Raw genomic sequence first — 16,025 nt, forward strand, 5'->3', positions numbered from 1 at the left:
GTGTGGGTGTGGTCATGCCATTTCCATACAGAAGACCAGTCTTCTTCACAGTAAATGTATCTAAAAGACATACACAAACATGGACTGTATCTTGTGTTTGGCTGTTCTTCAATGGTATGGCACAGTCTGACTAACAGACAGACAGACAGACAGACAGACAGACAGACAGACAGACAGAGGGGACGATCACTGCTCTGAAGAGTGACATCATCAAATCAGGAAAAGCAAGAAAGCATTACAGCACAGGAAAACAATTATTGCACAGTGCAAGCAATGACCTGTATTGAAACCCCAGAAATAAATTCCACTCACAGATCCAGTGGCCACTGGCACGTTTGATGTCACAACAGTGGAACCAATATTAAAAGAATAGTACAACTTTCTGTCAAGTACAGTCAGCGTCATATACATGTACATCTCTCTCTCTCGGCTAATTCACTCAAATTTACACCGTTTCAAACAAGATAGATGAAATACTTGACCCATGTAAGGCTGCAGCCATCCCACCACCTACATTGCCAGGATACTGCTGGGAACCTTCAGTATATGACGTAAATCGTCTCATGGTTTCACTCATGGGGAAGTCGTGTATTTCTTTCTACACCTGATCATATCCTGGTTTAATCATCTTGCGTAATTGTTTTCCCTGTAAAAAAAGCTTGCTACTGGACAACATTTTCGTCTGAAGTTCATTGGCAAGCTACTTGCAATGGTTTCTCTCTGACCCGCTCTCACTGATGTAAGTTAACTTTAACTCTGTGTGGAGTCTGTCACCATGGTAACGCATCATCAATACTGAGCTGACATCACCACTTATAACACCAAAAGAGTCTGATTGACCATGCAATTTTGACTTTTCTACTAAGTCATCCACCTCGGTGATCCAATTGGAGTCTGTTGCCTAGCAACACTTGAAGATAACAAGGGCTCCTTGTTGGCTGGGTATGAAAAGAAGCGATCAATCAATCACAATATCCTCTGCGGTGAAAGATTTTCTTTGACACCTATAACTCCAGTCTTGACGTTTCATATGACCTCCTGTTTATAGATGGTAGAGGTGGGTAGGTTGGGCTTGTGGGGAGAGTTTCCTTCCGGCAATCACTGCTCGTCGATCAGAGGAGTAGAGTCCCCGCCCGCCTGGCTGGGTGCCGGCGTGGAGATGGACATGGGGCTGGGCTCGTGCAGGGCGGGGCTGGGCTGGACAGGGGGGCGCATGTCCTGCTGCCGACGCTTGGCCCACTGGGCAGCCTGCTGTGCCCAGTCTACTGTGGCAGAGACGGCTGGCATGGCGCTGCTGCCTCCACCGCTGTTTCTGAGATGCACGAATTGAGATTGAGACAGGAAGGCAGCAGAAGAGGATGTGACAAAACTTTCATATAATGATCTTTCATATCAACTGTTGTAGCTATTAAATTCTGATTTTTTTTTGTATCTGTATCAGTGACCCAAGGCAGTGTGGGGTTGGGAGCGGTTGAGAGAATTTCTTGTCTTTTTAATGGCGAGGAAAGATGATGTGAAATGCGTACATTTTATATATTATCTTGAAACAAACAACCATTACGTGACTGGCATTCATGTTAGCTCTTACTTTTATGAACAGCTCATAATGAAAGTGATTTTATAATATGTATATCAAGGGCTTATTTACTCCAAGTGTCAAATCTCTCATGTCTCTAATTGAATTTTCACCTCTTCATGATAGAGAGTTTTATTTCCTACACCCCTTTTCCCCTCCGTATACAACAAAGACACACACACTGTGATTTTCAAACTAGATCTTTCATTCCAGGTGTTGAAAACTGGTGTATGCAGCATGCAAATTAATCTGTATCTGTGTGTGTTTGTGTGTGTTTGTGTGTATTTGTGTGTGTGCAAGAAGCATGTTACATGGTACAACTCTATCTTAGTGAAACCAGCACTGAGCCTTTTCCCCTGTAGTGACACACTCTCCTACTTTGACATTAGGGAGCTTTAGATTTTTGCAACAGTGAGGTTCAGAGAAATAAAACCTCTTCTGAGCATGAGCAAAATCTCTTCTCAAAGGCACTCTATTTATACCTTGCGTCATCTGAGTTTTCACTACGCGCTCTGGGCTACATTTACCTCCGTTCAATTCACAACACAGAGAGTTACTTGATGCACTGATCATGGGGGGGGGGGGGGGGTGCCATATTACTTTTTTATGGGTTGCATATTCTCGTGTAATCTAAAGCTACTTAACAACATGACGCAGGGAAAGAGGAGAACGTCCAATGCAATCGTCATCTCAAACGTCTGCGTCGCAAATCTAAAGCTCCCTATTATGAGTAGGTGAAGAGAGAAGAAATAAAGCTCTAATATCAACTAATAGTCCTCCTTTTTTAACGTACAGTTGAACCTCTCTTATCCGGCCTCCCTTTATCCGGATCTCTCTATTATACGGACGCAATCTCGCCATGATTTTTTTTTAATTACGGGAGGAAAGGGGGATTCCCAACTCCTTGACAACTCCTACCCAAACACACATGAATTACATATTACTTCCAACATGATTAACATACATACTTTGTACATTACATCAAATTTCCTTCCAAATTGCTTACCTCCTAACATTTCAACATCCCCAAACATCCCCAAATGTAACAATGAAAAGGTTGCAGTATACACATTACTACATGTGGTACTACAATGGGCTACATCAGTACATGTGTATGTATATGTTCATGTATAAAGCATTGAGTCTCCCGTATCCGGCCAAATCCCTTATCCGGATGAGCCCTGGTCCCGACTTGTCCAGATACGAGAGGTTCAACTGTATGTCTCACATCAATATGTCCAAATTTCTATTAAGTCCACTGCAAGGAAAAACATCAATGTTGAACAATTTCCCATAGGATGTAACCAAGGTGATACGAACCTCTGCGGGGTCCTTGCCACTGTCCTTTGCATCATCTGGCTGGCAGATGGCGTGCTGCCACCCCAGGACTGGCGGGGGGTGCGCTGGGACTGGTACTGGGGTGTGCCTGTGACGTTGGTCTGAGGGGTCATGCCTGCCCCCTGTGGGGTGCGCATGGGGTTGATCTGAGGGGTGCGGATGCTGCCAATCTGGGGAGTGCGGGCGATGCCAGTCTGTGGGGTACGCATCCCCTGGGATGGACAGAGAAGTTGGAGGAGGGTGAACTATGATCACATTCAAGATTTCTTGAAGAATTCAATCTTTTAAGTGTGAGATATATTTATCATTTTAATCAATTTCATTTGGTTCGTGGATCACATTTCAAACTAGCGACATTGCTATCACCGACACTTACAACCTGAGATTCTGTACTGAATATTAATCTCAAAACCTCAGAGTTGAAGCCCAAATAAAAGTTAGCTATGACAAAATGGCATATGACTGTTTGAACTATATTCTGAAGGGATTCTGAAGATTCTACTGAAGACTACCCCTGACAGAAACACAAGTATAATCATGTGGGGGTAAGAAACACAGGTAATTTCAGGGGTCAGTGGCTATGAAACTTAACCCGTTGAGGACGAGTCCCGAGTATACTCGGGCAAGCGTCTATGGGAAATGCGTGATGTAGCAATATCAAACCGTCCTCAACAGGTTAAGTGAATCTTCTACAGAATCAGCACATAGGATTTGCCGATTCACCACGTACTTGTACATACAATGTACAGGCATTCATCTACAGATTCATATCACCACATCATTTGTGTTCCACAGTTGGAGTACAGCTCCTCTTCATCATGAAACCACTCAAGAATAAAAAATGAAGATCATGCAAAGTCATCAACCATCACCTTATTTTCAATGCACAAGACTATTCATTTGCTTATTATGACCTATTGTACAAAAGTCCAGTGTAACAAAAATGCATACAGTGTAACAACTATACATTTCTACATTGATGTCTTGTCTTGCCCACAATATCTGATGACAAATTGCCGCATTTCAATGTTGGAATCATCACCACATTCAAGAACAGAGGATCACTTACTGCATAGGAAGGCGTGGCACCCACAGGTGTGGCCAAGGCATTCTGTGGTGTGGGGTAGGAGTAGCCATACCCGTAGCGGCCAGCTGTGCCCACCTGTGGGGTCTGGTTGGGGGTCTGGCGGGGCGTACCCTGTAGCATGTTGGGAGTGGCATACATCCCGCTGGTGAAAGTGGTTCCTGTCTTCTGGATCATGGGTGTGCCCGCTTGAAATCACACAAGAAAATCAATGAAGACATGTAAGATACAATTTGAGATGTGACTGATACCAAATATATTTTCATTTGGTAGGAAATGACATTATAAAAAGAGTGTGTTCCATGAAATCAATATGTATACTGACTGACATATCACTTTTTTGTCAAATCATTCAAAAACATATAACCAGATGTACAAAATTAAAACAATACCCTGATAGGCTGGTGTACAAATGTATCAAAGGCATGCATCTGTTTGTAATAATCATTACAGACCTTGCAACAGGCTATTCATACCATTGATTGCTTCAAAATTTGTTCCAAAAGTTGTAATTGAATTTGTATGTATTAGCTGCTGCCATCTCACGCCTCAGGTAAGCTTCCTAGTTGTAAGAAACAGCCTTGTCTTTTTCCCTTCCAAAAAGAATTACATTCAATGTAATTTAACCCTTTTCTGTGCCAGCAACTTTGGAGAGTGTGTATAATGAATGCTCTAGGATTTCTGTTCCAAGTGGCAGTCAATGCAATCAAAGTGTTAAAGGCATAATTTACCATTTGCAGATAAACCAAAAACCCAGCATCAGTGCATTAAAATAGTTCTAAAATGTGAGTTAGGGATAGAAATAACCACTGTAAAAATTTGAATTAGTAAAATCGATGTTAAGTATTGTTAAATACACAAAATGTGAACAATAGTTATAATAAAGAACGTTTCCAGACTAAACCGTCTACAAGTTACGGTTTATTGAGAAAAATACAGACATCTCCTTATATTTTACGCTTTATCGCGAAAATGTTATACGATAGGATGTTTTGTGGTACAACAGACCTACACATATGCATTAAATGTCATGTCATGAAATCTTTTTTAAATCACTGTTTCCAAAGGTAAACACGAGGTTAAACCCCTTTCAGTGCAAACGACTTTGGACAGTGTGTAAATTGAATGGGGCTTCCGTGCTAATCAGCACTCAGACCACTCAAAGGGTTAATCTGTAAATGTGCCAACTGACAATGACACAGAAAGGGTAGACAGTTTTCTGAGGTTTCTTCTGTTTGTTGCCATCTGTGGCTGACATTGCTACAGACATTGAGACTCTTTCTGAGTCCATCCCTGAACGAGGTACAAGATGGGTCCTTAAAACTCACTCTGCCACGGCGTGCCATCGTGGGCCACCGACATCGGGGTCCTGTGCGTGCTCATTGGTGTTGGAGTCACATTCATGCCTGGAGTGGGGTGGGAGAGAAGAAGACATTATTATTATTCCAAGTCTTCACATGGATCTATGGTTGGAACTCTTCTTCCCTACTCAAAATATACAATACCTCAGGATGAAGTAGAGTTTAAAACATACTCAAGAAGTTTAACAATTTACCTATTTTTCAATTTAATTCTGATATTACTTCCATTATCACAATTTTTTTTCTTCAAATTCAATGACAAAATGTCAAATAATATGAATTACTTTCCCCACTTTCCCTAACAATTGGCCATGGTTGTATTCTGTAACACAAACATCAATCACAAAACATGAAACACGGAACAAAAATTGAACTGTTGAATGGGTATTAGACACAGCGCTCAGGTGGTCACCACCAATGCTCATGAAATTCATCCTATCTCTGAAGATCACATTTCCTGCTATCACCAATAGATGGCACCCTTTCCTTACCTGGGATGGGGTCCCTGAAGTGCACCTTGAACCAGCGGTGGAGGGAGTTCACTGTGGTGAACATCTGAGTCCGGAAGCGGAAGCCATCCGGTGTGACAGTCACATACTCGTGCCGCACCTTGCTACGTGGCTGGTACGACAACAAGAACTTGCCTGAACAGAGAATACGTGAAAAGGAGAGATCAAAACAGTTAGACAGACAGAAGGATAAACTAGAAATGTCGCTATGGCGACTGGTATGCCTCCGCCATAATGCATGATTCTCCTAATAGGTCTAGATAGTACATGTGGACAATGTGTGATTACATTTTCACAAAACTGGCAAAATAATGAAATGACAAGTTTGTCACAAATGTGTTGAATGTTCACCTTCCTTGACCTTGGTTTAATTGGATGAATAGGAGAGCATGTATTTGGGGATTTAAGGACTTTAACCCATTCATACATTTATGCATTCAGTAATTTTCATGGTACAGGTATGGAGAAAAAGTGCAATTTCTGTACTGAATAGTAAATTGTTACCATGTTCATCTGGCCTTTGACCCTAAAATTCATAAGATAATCACGTTCAGGTAGAACATGCATAAATATGCAGTAAGTTCCACGATAAATTGAGCCACTTCCGAGATATGGAGGAAAAAGTTAGTTCAGCACTTTCACTTGATCTTTGACCTTTTGACCTTTGAGGCAAAAAAAAAAAAAAAAAGAAAAAAAAAAACTCTCCAGAGAATTTCTGTTAGGTTACACATGCATACACCAAGTGTAAAAAAAAAAAATAATAATCCTGCTGGCATTGCATGAACATGAGGGAAATAGTAAAATTTTGAAGTGTTGCACTTGACCTTTGACCCCTGACCTTTGACCCCATGAACCCTACATTCTCTAGATAATCACTGCCAGTCAGTACATGTATATACTATGTTCCATGAAGATACCTTGAACAATTTTCCAATTTACAGAGAAAAAAAAGAAGTTTTAATACTTTTACTTGACCTTTTGACCTTTGACCTTTGACCTCATGACTCAAACTTTCACCAGAGAATTTAAATTGGGTAATACACGTATACACTAAGTTTCAAGAAAATATCTTCAGGCATTGCATAGATATGGTGGAAATAGTGAAATTTTATGTATTTGACCTTGACCTTTTGACCTTTGACCTTGAGCATGTGCACCCAAAAGTTGATAGGCACAACTTCACCCCCTAATACACATACATGCCAAGTTTCATTAGGATACCTCAACAGGTTTTGATAGTTACCTTGTCCACAAAATTCATTACGGACGGACGGAAAGACGGACGGACGGACGGAAGGACGGACGGACGGACGGACGGACGGAAGGACGGACGGACGGACGGACGGACAACCCGAAAACATAATGCCTCCGGCACCACTTCGTGGCGGAGGCATAAAAAAACAGAGAAAACCAGAGATAGACAAAGCACACACATTATTATAAAGGGAGTGAATCTTTGAAGTTATGGAAGTATTGTGGACACTCTGAAGTATCAATCAGTCAACTTGATGTTTTTAAGTTTGCAGACTATCAAAATAAGATGTCGGGAGCAGGAAAGGCATCAATGTTCTGAATCTGAATCTGTAACACTTTATAACATCTCACACGGGCAAACATCTGAAGAATGTGTCTCTTTCTTTTTGCGACAATTTGTTGTGCTCAAAAAATGCTTATACTACCTGTTTTTCAACTTTTCAAACATAATAAATTCTCAAAACAACAATTCACCAAGCACAAACGCTTTGCCATACGGGATACTTACAAGGAAATTCCCTACAATGCAAGAAACACTTTTTTTTTCGTTCCTTTTTTTCCCATTGGAAAAATGCACATACATATCATTTTGAGGCAGGTGATAAAATCAAGCCAATACAGCACATAACATACTCAAGCAAATCTTTCCTACAAACTAAATGAAGACCATCCATCATCATTACTGCATTACAATGAATGAATGAACGAACGAACGGACGAACAAACGGATAAACGAACGAACGAATGAAGGAATGAATGAACAAATACATAAATAAATAAATAAATAAATAAAATAAATTAATTCTCACTACCCTGAATGGGCATTTTAGCAAAACCCATTCTTTTTTCACATGCTCAACAGTCAATTCAGTCACCCCTGGCAAGCAGGCAAGCATAGTTTGTAGCACCCTGACCATGTGAGAAAATGAATGAATAGGACCAAGACCACTGGTCTAAGGTCCAAGAAGATGGCGGTACCTGGGTAGTCCTTGGTAAAGCTCATAAAGTAAGGGATGCGATTGGGTGTCTTCTTCTTCTCCTGAGCCAGGAGCCGATCCATGATCTCCCGGTTGCCGCCCTCGGAGTCACGGTAGTACTTGTGGGAGGTCACGTCCCGCACGAAGCTGGCCATCGGCTGGACGTGGCGGGCTATGATCTCATCCAGATCCTCAAACTCCTGTTGATTGCACAATGAAAGCAATATGCATAAAAGTAAACAAACCTGTTATATACACACAAACAAAGGTTAATCATTTTCCCATGTCAATAAACCCTAAACAACAATTCATATGACAAAAAAGACATGAACAAAAAATGGGTGAAATATCATAAGTATACAGCAATAACAAAATAATAATAATTAATAGTAACAGTTATGTCTGTTTATTGGTCTTTTTATTCCCATGCAGCCACTCTAGTCACTTCATCAAAACATACTAGTCCTGTCTAAATCAAAATCAGTGCAATATCAAAGCACATCTGCTTAATTCAAAAGGAATCCCTCTTAACAGTTTGAGATGATATAACATAAACAAGAAACAGACCATTCTCATTTGACACAAATGTACACACACATCCTGTTCGTTTTGCTTTTCTCCTCCTTTTGTTGGCAGACTTTGTCAGAATTGCTTTGCACCTGAAGGAAGAAGTACCTTAAGACTCTAATATCCTAATATGTCAAAAGAAGCAGTGTACACCAATATCATATGAAAATAGCAAGTACTTTAGGACAGGCATTGAACTCCTTGTCATACGAAATCCAATAATCATACATTTTTTGCGTATCTTAGATTTTCAGTTTCACATTAAACAGGACCACCAATATTCACACATCAAAATCATCAAGAGTCCACAGAGCTTTTGGGAAATAATTTGTTTCCTACATCCATTTCAATTGGTGATAGTACTTCCTACATCAGGGAGACTGTCATATTATATTCTCTCCTCAGGCCATTCGCATTTCTTTTTTTCATACATCCTCTTACAAAATCAGAGAGACCTAGCACATCTGCATTGCAGAATACTTGAAACAAGACTAGTTTTTGGTGGAGGTTTCATACATCACATGGTTACCCACCTCGTCACCTATCCTCAGGCTGGAGCCAAGGCTAAAGTCGTTGTCCTTGCCCTCCTCCTTAACATCAATGTGCTGGTAGATTCCTTCATCCACCTTCCATGTCACCGTAAGGTGGTCAGCTCCCTGAGGGGACAGATAGAAGCATTAGTCCTGAGCTGTTTCTCTTCTTTTTTGACAGAAAGAAGATACTTTCCTACGCACATAATTTGCATAAATGTCTTCGTCAACCAATCATGTCACTGCTAGCTGGCTGGCTTTGAGGAGTATTATAGGCAAAAGGAAGGATAAATTAAAACTTTCATCCTCTTTCAAATCGATATCATATACACATCTGCTCTGCATATGTCTTACAAACAAGGGAGTTGAATATGCATTGCTAATAAGCTCACAGAATCTGTCTGAGTGTGGTTGAATGGTTTCTCAAAAAGACAACATTTGCACCTAAGTGCACTTGCTGATCGGCGGCTCGAGAAATACACGAGTTGCAAAATCATTAAATCCTTCGTTACTGTTAATCAATAGTAACATGACATTAAAGGCATAATCTACCATTAGCAGAAGAAACAAAAACCCAGCTTTATTGCTTCAAAATAGTTCTTAAATGTGAGTTAGGGATAGAAACAACCAATGTAAAAATGTGAATCAGGACAATTAATGTTAAGCATAGTTCAATATACAAAATGTGAACAATAGTTATAATAAAAATGTTTCTAGACTAAACCATCTACAGTTATGATTTATTGAGAAAAATAGTGATATCTCCTCGTATTTTAGGCTGTATCGCAAAACGTTTACATGGTAGGATGTTTTGTGATACAACTGACCTACAAATTGGCATCAAATGTGATATATCGAACATTTTTTTAAATCACTGCTCCCAATGGTAAACAGTACCTTTAAAGGAAGAGGAAGCCAGCTATGCCCTCAAGAGAGAAATGAATACTTGACAATCAGTTTGTGAGACATTACCTTGCTGCTTGGCCGGATGACCACGTCACCGATGTCTGACTCCCTCATCACCTTCTCAGCCTGCTTGTAGGTGATGTTCTGGAAGGATGGGTGAGTGATCACTCTCTTCACGTAAGCTGCGGGCAAACAGAATGATTGCTATCAGTCGTCCATAACCATACAGTAATCATCAAAGAGGATCTGAGACACCTTTAACCCTGTGAGGATTAGTTGATATTGCTGTAACACACATTTCCCACGGACACCTGCACGAGTATACTCGGGACTAGTCTTCAAAGGGTGAAGCTAACTTCAGATTTTCAGTACTAGGGTTTATCCAAAGAGTAATAACCTATGCTCATAGATACTGTACTAACAAACAGAGAATTTGTGTCAATAGCTGAAAAATGTGAGCAAATCTTCCTGAAATTCAAAAACTCACTTCAAGGTATAATTGGTCCTATCAAAGATCTCTCCAGCTGGTCAAAGATTCGCTGCTTTCAGCGCACTTATCCAGATTTTCAGTGCATCAACCAAGTAAAAATCCATGCTGATAGATACTACAACCCCCTCTGAAAGGGCTTGTGTCAACATTGGGAAAAATGTGAGTGATACTCCCTGAAGAGTGAAACTTTGCAGCCAACATTTCAGACTAAGTAAGAGTGATTCTACTGAGAAATATTTTCCCAACTGGGTGTCAAGACTCACTGCTGGACTGGGCAGCCTTCTTCTTGTCATCCTCAGCCTTCTGTTTGTCCATCTCGGCAGCCTCGTAGTCATAGTAGGTGTCCCGCGGCGGGGCCCACTCCCCGTTCCGGTCCTGCAGGTCCGAGCTGCGGCTGGTCAGGTCCACCTGGAAGCGCTCGATGTCGATCTTGATGATCCTGGCGTGGAGTGTCATGCCAATCTGGATGGACAGATGGACAGACGGACAGACAGATGGACAGACAAGAGAGATAGAAGGTCAAATAGTGACACATAATATGCAAGAATAGAGACACAAAGGTACAAACAGCAAGATGGAAGGACAGACAGAGAGATAGATGGTAAACCATGCAGAGAGATGGAATAACAGACAGACAGACATATGGATGAATGGAAAGATATATAAAGAAATACTGTAAGGAATAGAAAATCTTTACACCTCCGAGAGAACGCATTTAGAGTTATTGAGGCTGTTGTTCTTCATTTCGTATGACAGAATGAATTACAATCCATTTCACCAAAGCAAAATTTACCACATCTTTCTTTGCTCTCATTTGCTTATCATTATCACTCATTTTCAGCAGGAATTGGAAAGCCGAAATATTTGACTTAACATCAACTTGCACTTTCCTAGCAGGATATCACATATGCATTATGAAGATCTCACTGCCCATGTCAGATCAGCATTAAAAAAAAAATCACACAGCACCACTCTTAGATGTTTCAAAAATACAGGTTTCCCTGTCTCATATTATAAACTCACCTTGACTCTGTCTTCTGGGTTTTTGACCTTACTGTCACTTAGCATCTTGGTGTGGATAAATCCTTGGATGCCATTGTCCAGCCGAACTTTTACCCCTACAGCCTGGCCAGGGCAGTTACCCGTGTCGAAATGGCTCCAAACCTAAAACGCATACATGAGGCAACAGAACACGCGGGTTAAAAAAAAATGAAATCCCAATAGAAGAACATTAATACTTGAGTAGAAATGTAATAGTCTTACACAAAGAATTTAATGGATTATAGACAAAGAACTTATCATCTTATAAGAAATAATATTTACCCACTGCTCAGATTCAGCTGCTTTTTCATTTTTTTTTTCTAAGATTCATCTTTCAGTCAGTCCCTTCCCCATCCACTCCACAAGGAAAAAACACAATTCCCTAACTTTCAAAAAATTGGGTCCATAGTCCCATGCCTGTAAATTTTTATGTGCCTCCATCACAACCCATGAAGAAAAAGAAAATGGTCATGTCTAACCTGGTTGAGTTCTTCAAAGTAGTCCTGCTGACAGAAGGGGCAGAGCCAGAATCCTGTCTCATCGTTCTTGCTTGGGTTGGCCTCATCCAGCATCTCCCTGGTTGGTCTCCGCCTAGCGATGCCTGTCACCGTACACATCACCATCTTCCCTGGGGTGGTGGGCAGGCATTGGGAAGCAGGAGGGGTGAGAAGAGAGGGAAATCAACAGTAATATCTTCCCCTTGAATCAAATGCTTTGGGCCCAATTCTAAAGCAGATAACTTATCGATCTACCACGGCAAATACTACTTAAACCCCTGCGTAGCTTAAAGGGACTGTACAGTACTGGTTTAGGTGGGGATTCATGTTTTGAACATTCCTAAGTGAGATAATGAGAAACCTCTTATGAATATGAAAGAGCATGTAATTTAAACAAGGATTCAACATGTATTTGATGAAAATTGGTTTTCAAATGGCTGAGATATCCAAAAAAGTGATAATGATAAAAGGCGACAGGCCACGCCTTTTATCAGGATCTCTTTGTTTCACCTTGTTTTTGGATATCTCAGCCATTTCAAAACAGATTTTCATCAAATAAACTTTTGATACACCTTAGAATTGCGTGCTCTTTGACATCTCATAGAGTGATTTCTGAATATCTCGCAAAATGTTAAAAGCTAAATCTTCACCTCGACCAGAACTGTACACACCCTTTAAATATCCAAACTATGACCATAACAAAGACAAACAGACAACAAAAGAGAACTATGCAAAACAACAGAGCCAACAAAATGCTCTTTCCTCATTCTAAATAGTTCTCTCTGATATCTTTTCCCCCGTTTGCGTGTATTTTTTTTTCTTTACAGTAATTGATTGACCTGTTGGTAATTGTTGATAATTAGTAGACAAAGTAAAACAAAACAACAATCCCAATTTCCCACTAAAGAAATCACGCTACGATGCAAAGGATTGAAAAGTGTCTATTTAGCTCAGAGTAATTTCTCCAGCATTGTAAAATCCCTCCTTCTTTAGTAGAAAAAAAGGGTCAAAACATCACAGAAAAAACACCTATCTATCTTCCACATACCCCTGTAGAAAGTCTCAGGGGTCTCCTTGGTCAGCATGCTGAAAGCCTCCTCTGGGCTGGGGGGATGGAAGGGTGTCCTCAGGTCCTTGTAACGACTGTTCAGCTCCGCCCGGATGTCATACAGTGTGATGCTCCTGTTACCATAACCCTACAGAGAGGTGTACAACAAGAGCCCTCTTTTAAAGGCACTGGCTTGCAAGTTATAGACATGAATGTGCAGTCAAGGATCTTTGTAACTTGACATTTCTTGACTTACTATTCCTGTCTGAAAATGCATAAATGAGACTACACTAAAGGACTAAAATAAAGCACATGTCAAACAAAAAGGGACAGATTAACATACTGAAAACAGAGAGACATATATCAGATCTTGACCCGTTGAGGACGAGTCCCAAGTATATTCCGGCAAGTGTCTATGGGAAATGCGTGTTGTAGCAAAATCAGTCCGTCCTCAACAGGTTAAGAGCACTCCTTACAAAAAAAAATAAATAAATAAAAATTCCATGCGCTTTAAGATATTACACCAATCTATCTACAAATGAACACAAATTCTAGATTAAACAAAAGGACATATTTATATGATTTTTTTTAATGAATATTCAACATACCTGTCTTTCCAGCTCCTCTGCAAAGGCGTCGAGATCCAAGTCCTTGAGTTTGTCTGGATTCTCCAGGATTTCCTCCAGAGCCTCAGCTGGGTTAGCATCATCTGCTGCCTCATCGTACTCCAGAGCATCAACAGCCATCTTGCGGGCCCACTCGTAGGTCTCTGGGTGGATGCGGGTGCTGTCCAAGACCTCTATGTAAGTATCGTCAGCACTGCGGAGTGACACAAGAGATCGCATATTTGGTCTATTTTTTGTTCGTTTCTTTTTTGGGGGGAGGGGGGCATTTCCCCCTCCCCCACACATACAGACACACAAACACACAGATGAGATGTACTGAGTTAAGTAAGAAATATCTCCAAAGCCTGTCTCTTGAAGATGACTGTACTGGAAGGAACAGTATCCCAGTTTTAGAACAATAGACTAACAAGATCAGCACAGGTCTACTTTCATTAACCCGTTGAGGATGGGCTGATTGGCTACAACACGCATTTCCCATAGACACCTGCCCGAGTATACTTTCAGATCAATGACACTTTCTGATGGTCTAGTTAACAAGAGCATCAAGCTCCACATGACTCACATACCAACAAGTTAATAGATTAATAGACAAACCAACCAACAAGCCTACACCACCAAATCCCCCTCCCCCCAAAACAACAACAACAACAACAACATAGTAACAAGTTCTGGCCACCCTTACCCATCACCAGCCGAAGCCGTGTCAATCTTGAGGAAGCCAGCACAGTTGATGAAGACCTTGGGGCCAAGCTCACAGTGGGTCACCAGCTGGTTTCGGTTGTCAAGCCTCTGGTTCTTCTGCTTTAGCTTCTACAGTGGTTCAAGGGAAAGTGTGGACATAGCACATCAATGAAACAGTGAAGCCCATACTAGTCATAAACTACTGTAAAACGAGGAATTTTTGCGTGCATTTTAATTTCGCGAATTTCGCGAGCCCCAAGATTCACAAAATTACAATGCACATGAAAATTCTTGTCTACACTATATGCATTGAATGCCAGTGGCAGTTCGCGAAAATTTCATGCCGCAAAAAAGGCCATTGGCTCCAATTCGCGAAAAATTCATGCCGTGAATATATCATGTTTTACAGTACTTTATTCACTGAATGGGCTTCAGTAGAAATTCTAACTTCTAGACGACTACTGTACAGTATTTTATGAAGGGCATGGCATCGTTGATAAGAACACCATGCAGTACAGTGGACATTTAGTTTTTATCCCTCTGTACAAAAAAAGAAACCAAACACAACATATTCACAAAGAAATACATGTGGACACTTACACAACAGACACACACGTTAGCAGAACTGGAAGTTATTGAAATATGGTTATTATGCAATGTCATCATCTTTTATAAAAACTGTCACTGATAACGACATCATGGAACAATCTGCTGCTGTGTGAGTCATCCTTGAACGAGTGATAGACCACATTTTTTTGAAAGAGGCATGTAAGTACAACTACTGCAAGATATAATTTCTAAAGTCTTGCCAAACATCACTACCTTAAGTTTAGCTATCACTGTGAAAAAACAACAGACAAACAAACAAAAGGCAACTTACTCTCAGCAGAGCATTGCCCTTCCTGGGCCCCAAGCCACAGACAAACTGGACCAGGGAGGAGGTGTGGGGGTGCAGGATGGCCCGGTTGATGTCCACGCCCACCTCGTTGACCCGGTAGATGAACTCTTGGTAGATGGCTTCTCTCAGCTCATCCTGATTCACCGCTTCCTATAAATTGCAGCAAAAAGGACAACATTTGTCAAAGTAAAAAGTGTGTAATCAGCAGGACACTCTCTGTGTAATGTGAATGTTATTGGTTGCAGGAATATATCTCACTATAATCATCATCCATTACATGTAATGGAGATTAAATCATTAACCCTTCAAGAACGAGTCCCGAATATACCCGGGCAAGTGTCTATTAGAAGTGCATGTTGTAGCAAAATCAATCCACCCTTAACGGGTTAAGAAGTTCATAATGTTATTGTGATTACAGCAACTTTTGCCAGGACTAAAATACTTAAGCTTGTTTGACATTCACATTTTCTACTTTAATTCCTCCTCCGACGCAGAGAGCTACTTGATGCAATGATCATATGGAGGTGTCATTTCACTGTCTATAGTGGTGTCTCTACGAAATCTAAAGCTACTTTTCAACACAACGCAGGGAGAGAGGAGGACGGCCAATGCAATCGTAGTCTAAACGTCCCTGCAGCAAAT

The 16,025-nt window shown here is 40.8% G+C and overlaps 1 protein-coding gene across 1 annotated transcript in view; it reads right to left on the reverse strand.

The window, feature by feature from the left end:
* Window positions 1–1,098: 1,098 nt before the first annotated feature.
* The window catches only part of LOC139734164 (transcription elongation factor SPT6-like), a 45,020-nt gene continuing 30,093 nt past the window's right edge, over window positions 1,099–16,025 (reverse strand). Inside the window, exons 24-38 of the mRNA XM_071644969.1 lie at window positions 15,366–15,533; window positions 14,487–14,614; window positions 13,787–13,997; window positions 13,179–13,326; window positions 12,113–12,261; window positions 11,616–11,756; window positions 10,856–11,054; window positions 10,169–10,284; window positions 9,200–9,322; window positions 8,101–8,299; window positions 5,851–6,003; window positions 5,327–5,404; window positions 3,984–4,186; window positions 2,897–3,126; window positions 1,099–1,312 (exon numbers count right to left, since the gene is read on the reverse strand). Of these exons, the coding sequence (XP_071501070.1) occupies window positions 1,099–1,312; window positions 2,897–3,126; window positions 3,984–4,186; window positions 5,327–5,404; window positions 5,851–6,003; window positions 8,101–8,299; window positions 9,200–9,322; window positions 10,169–10,284; window positions 10,856–11,054; window positions 11,616–11,756; window positions 12,113–12,261; window positions 13,179–13,326; window positions 13,787–13,997; window positions 14,487–14,614; window positions 15,366–15,533 (2,460 nt within the window). The remainder of the gene's footprint in view (window positions 1,313–2,896; window positions 3,127–3,983; window positions 4,187–5,326; window positions 5,405–5,850; window positions 6,004–8,100; window positions 8,300–9,199; window positions 9,323–10,168; window positions 10,285–10,855; window positions 11,055–11,615; window positions 11,757–12,112; window positions 12,262–13,178; window positions 13,327–13,786; window positions 13,998–14,486; window positions 14,615–15,365; window positions 15,534–16,025) is intronic.

Source organism: Diadema antillarum, unplaced genomic scaffold (genome assembly GCF_040938485.1).
Source record: "Diadema antillarum isolate AM-2024a unplaced genomic scaffold, OU_Dant_1.0 seq00000512_RagTag, whole genome shotgun sequence".
Lineage (NCBI taxonomy): Eukaryota > Metazoa > Echinodermata > Echinoidea > Diadematoida > Diadematidae > Diadema > Diadema antillarum.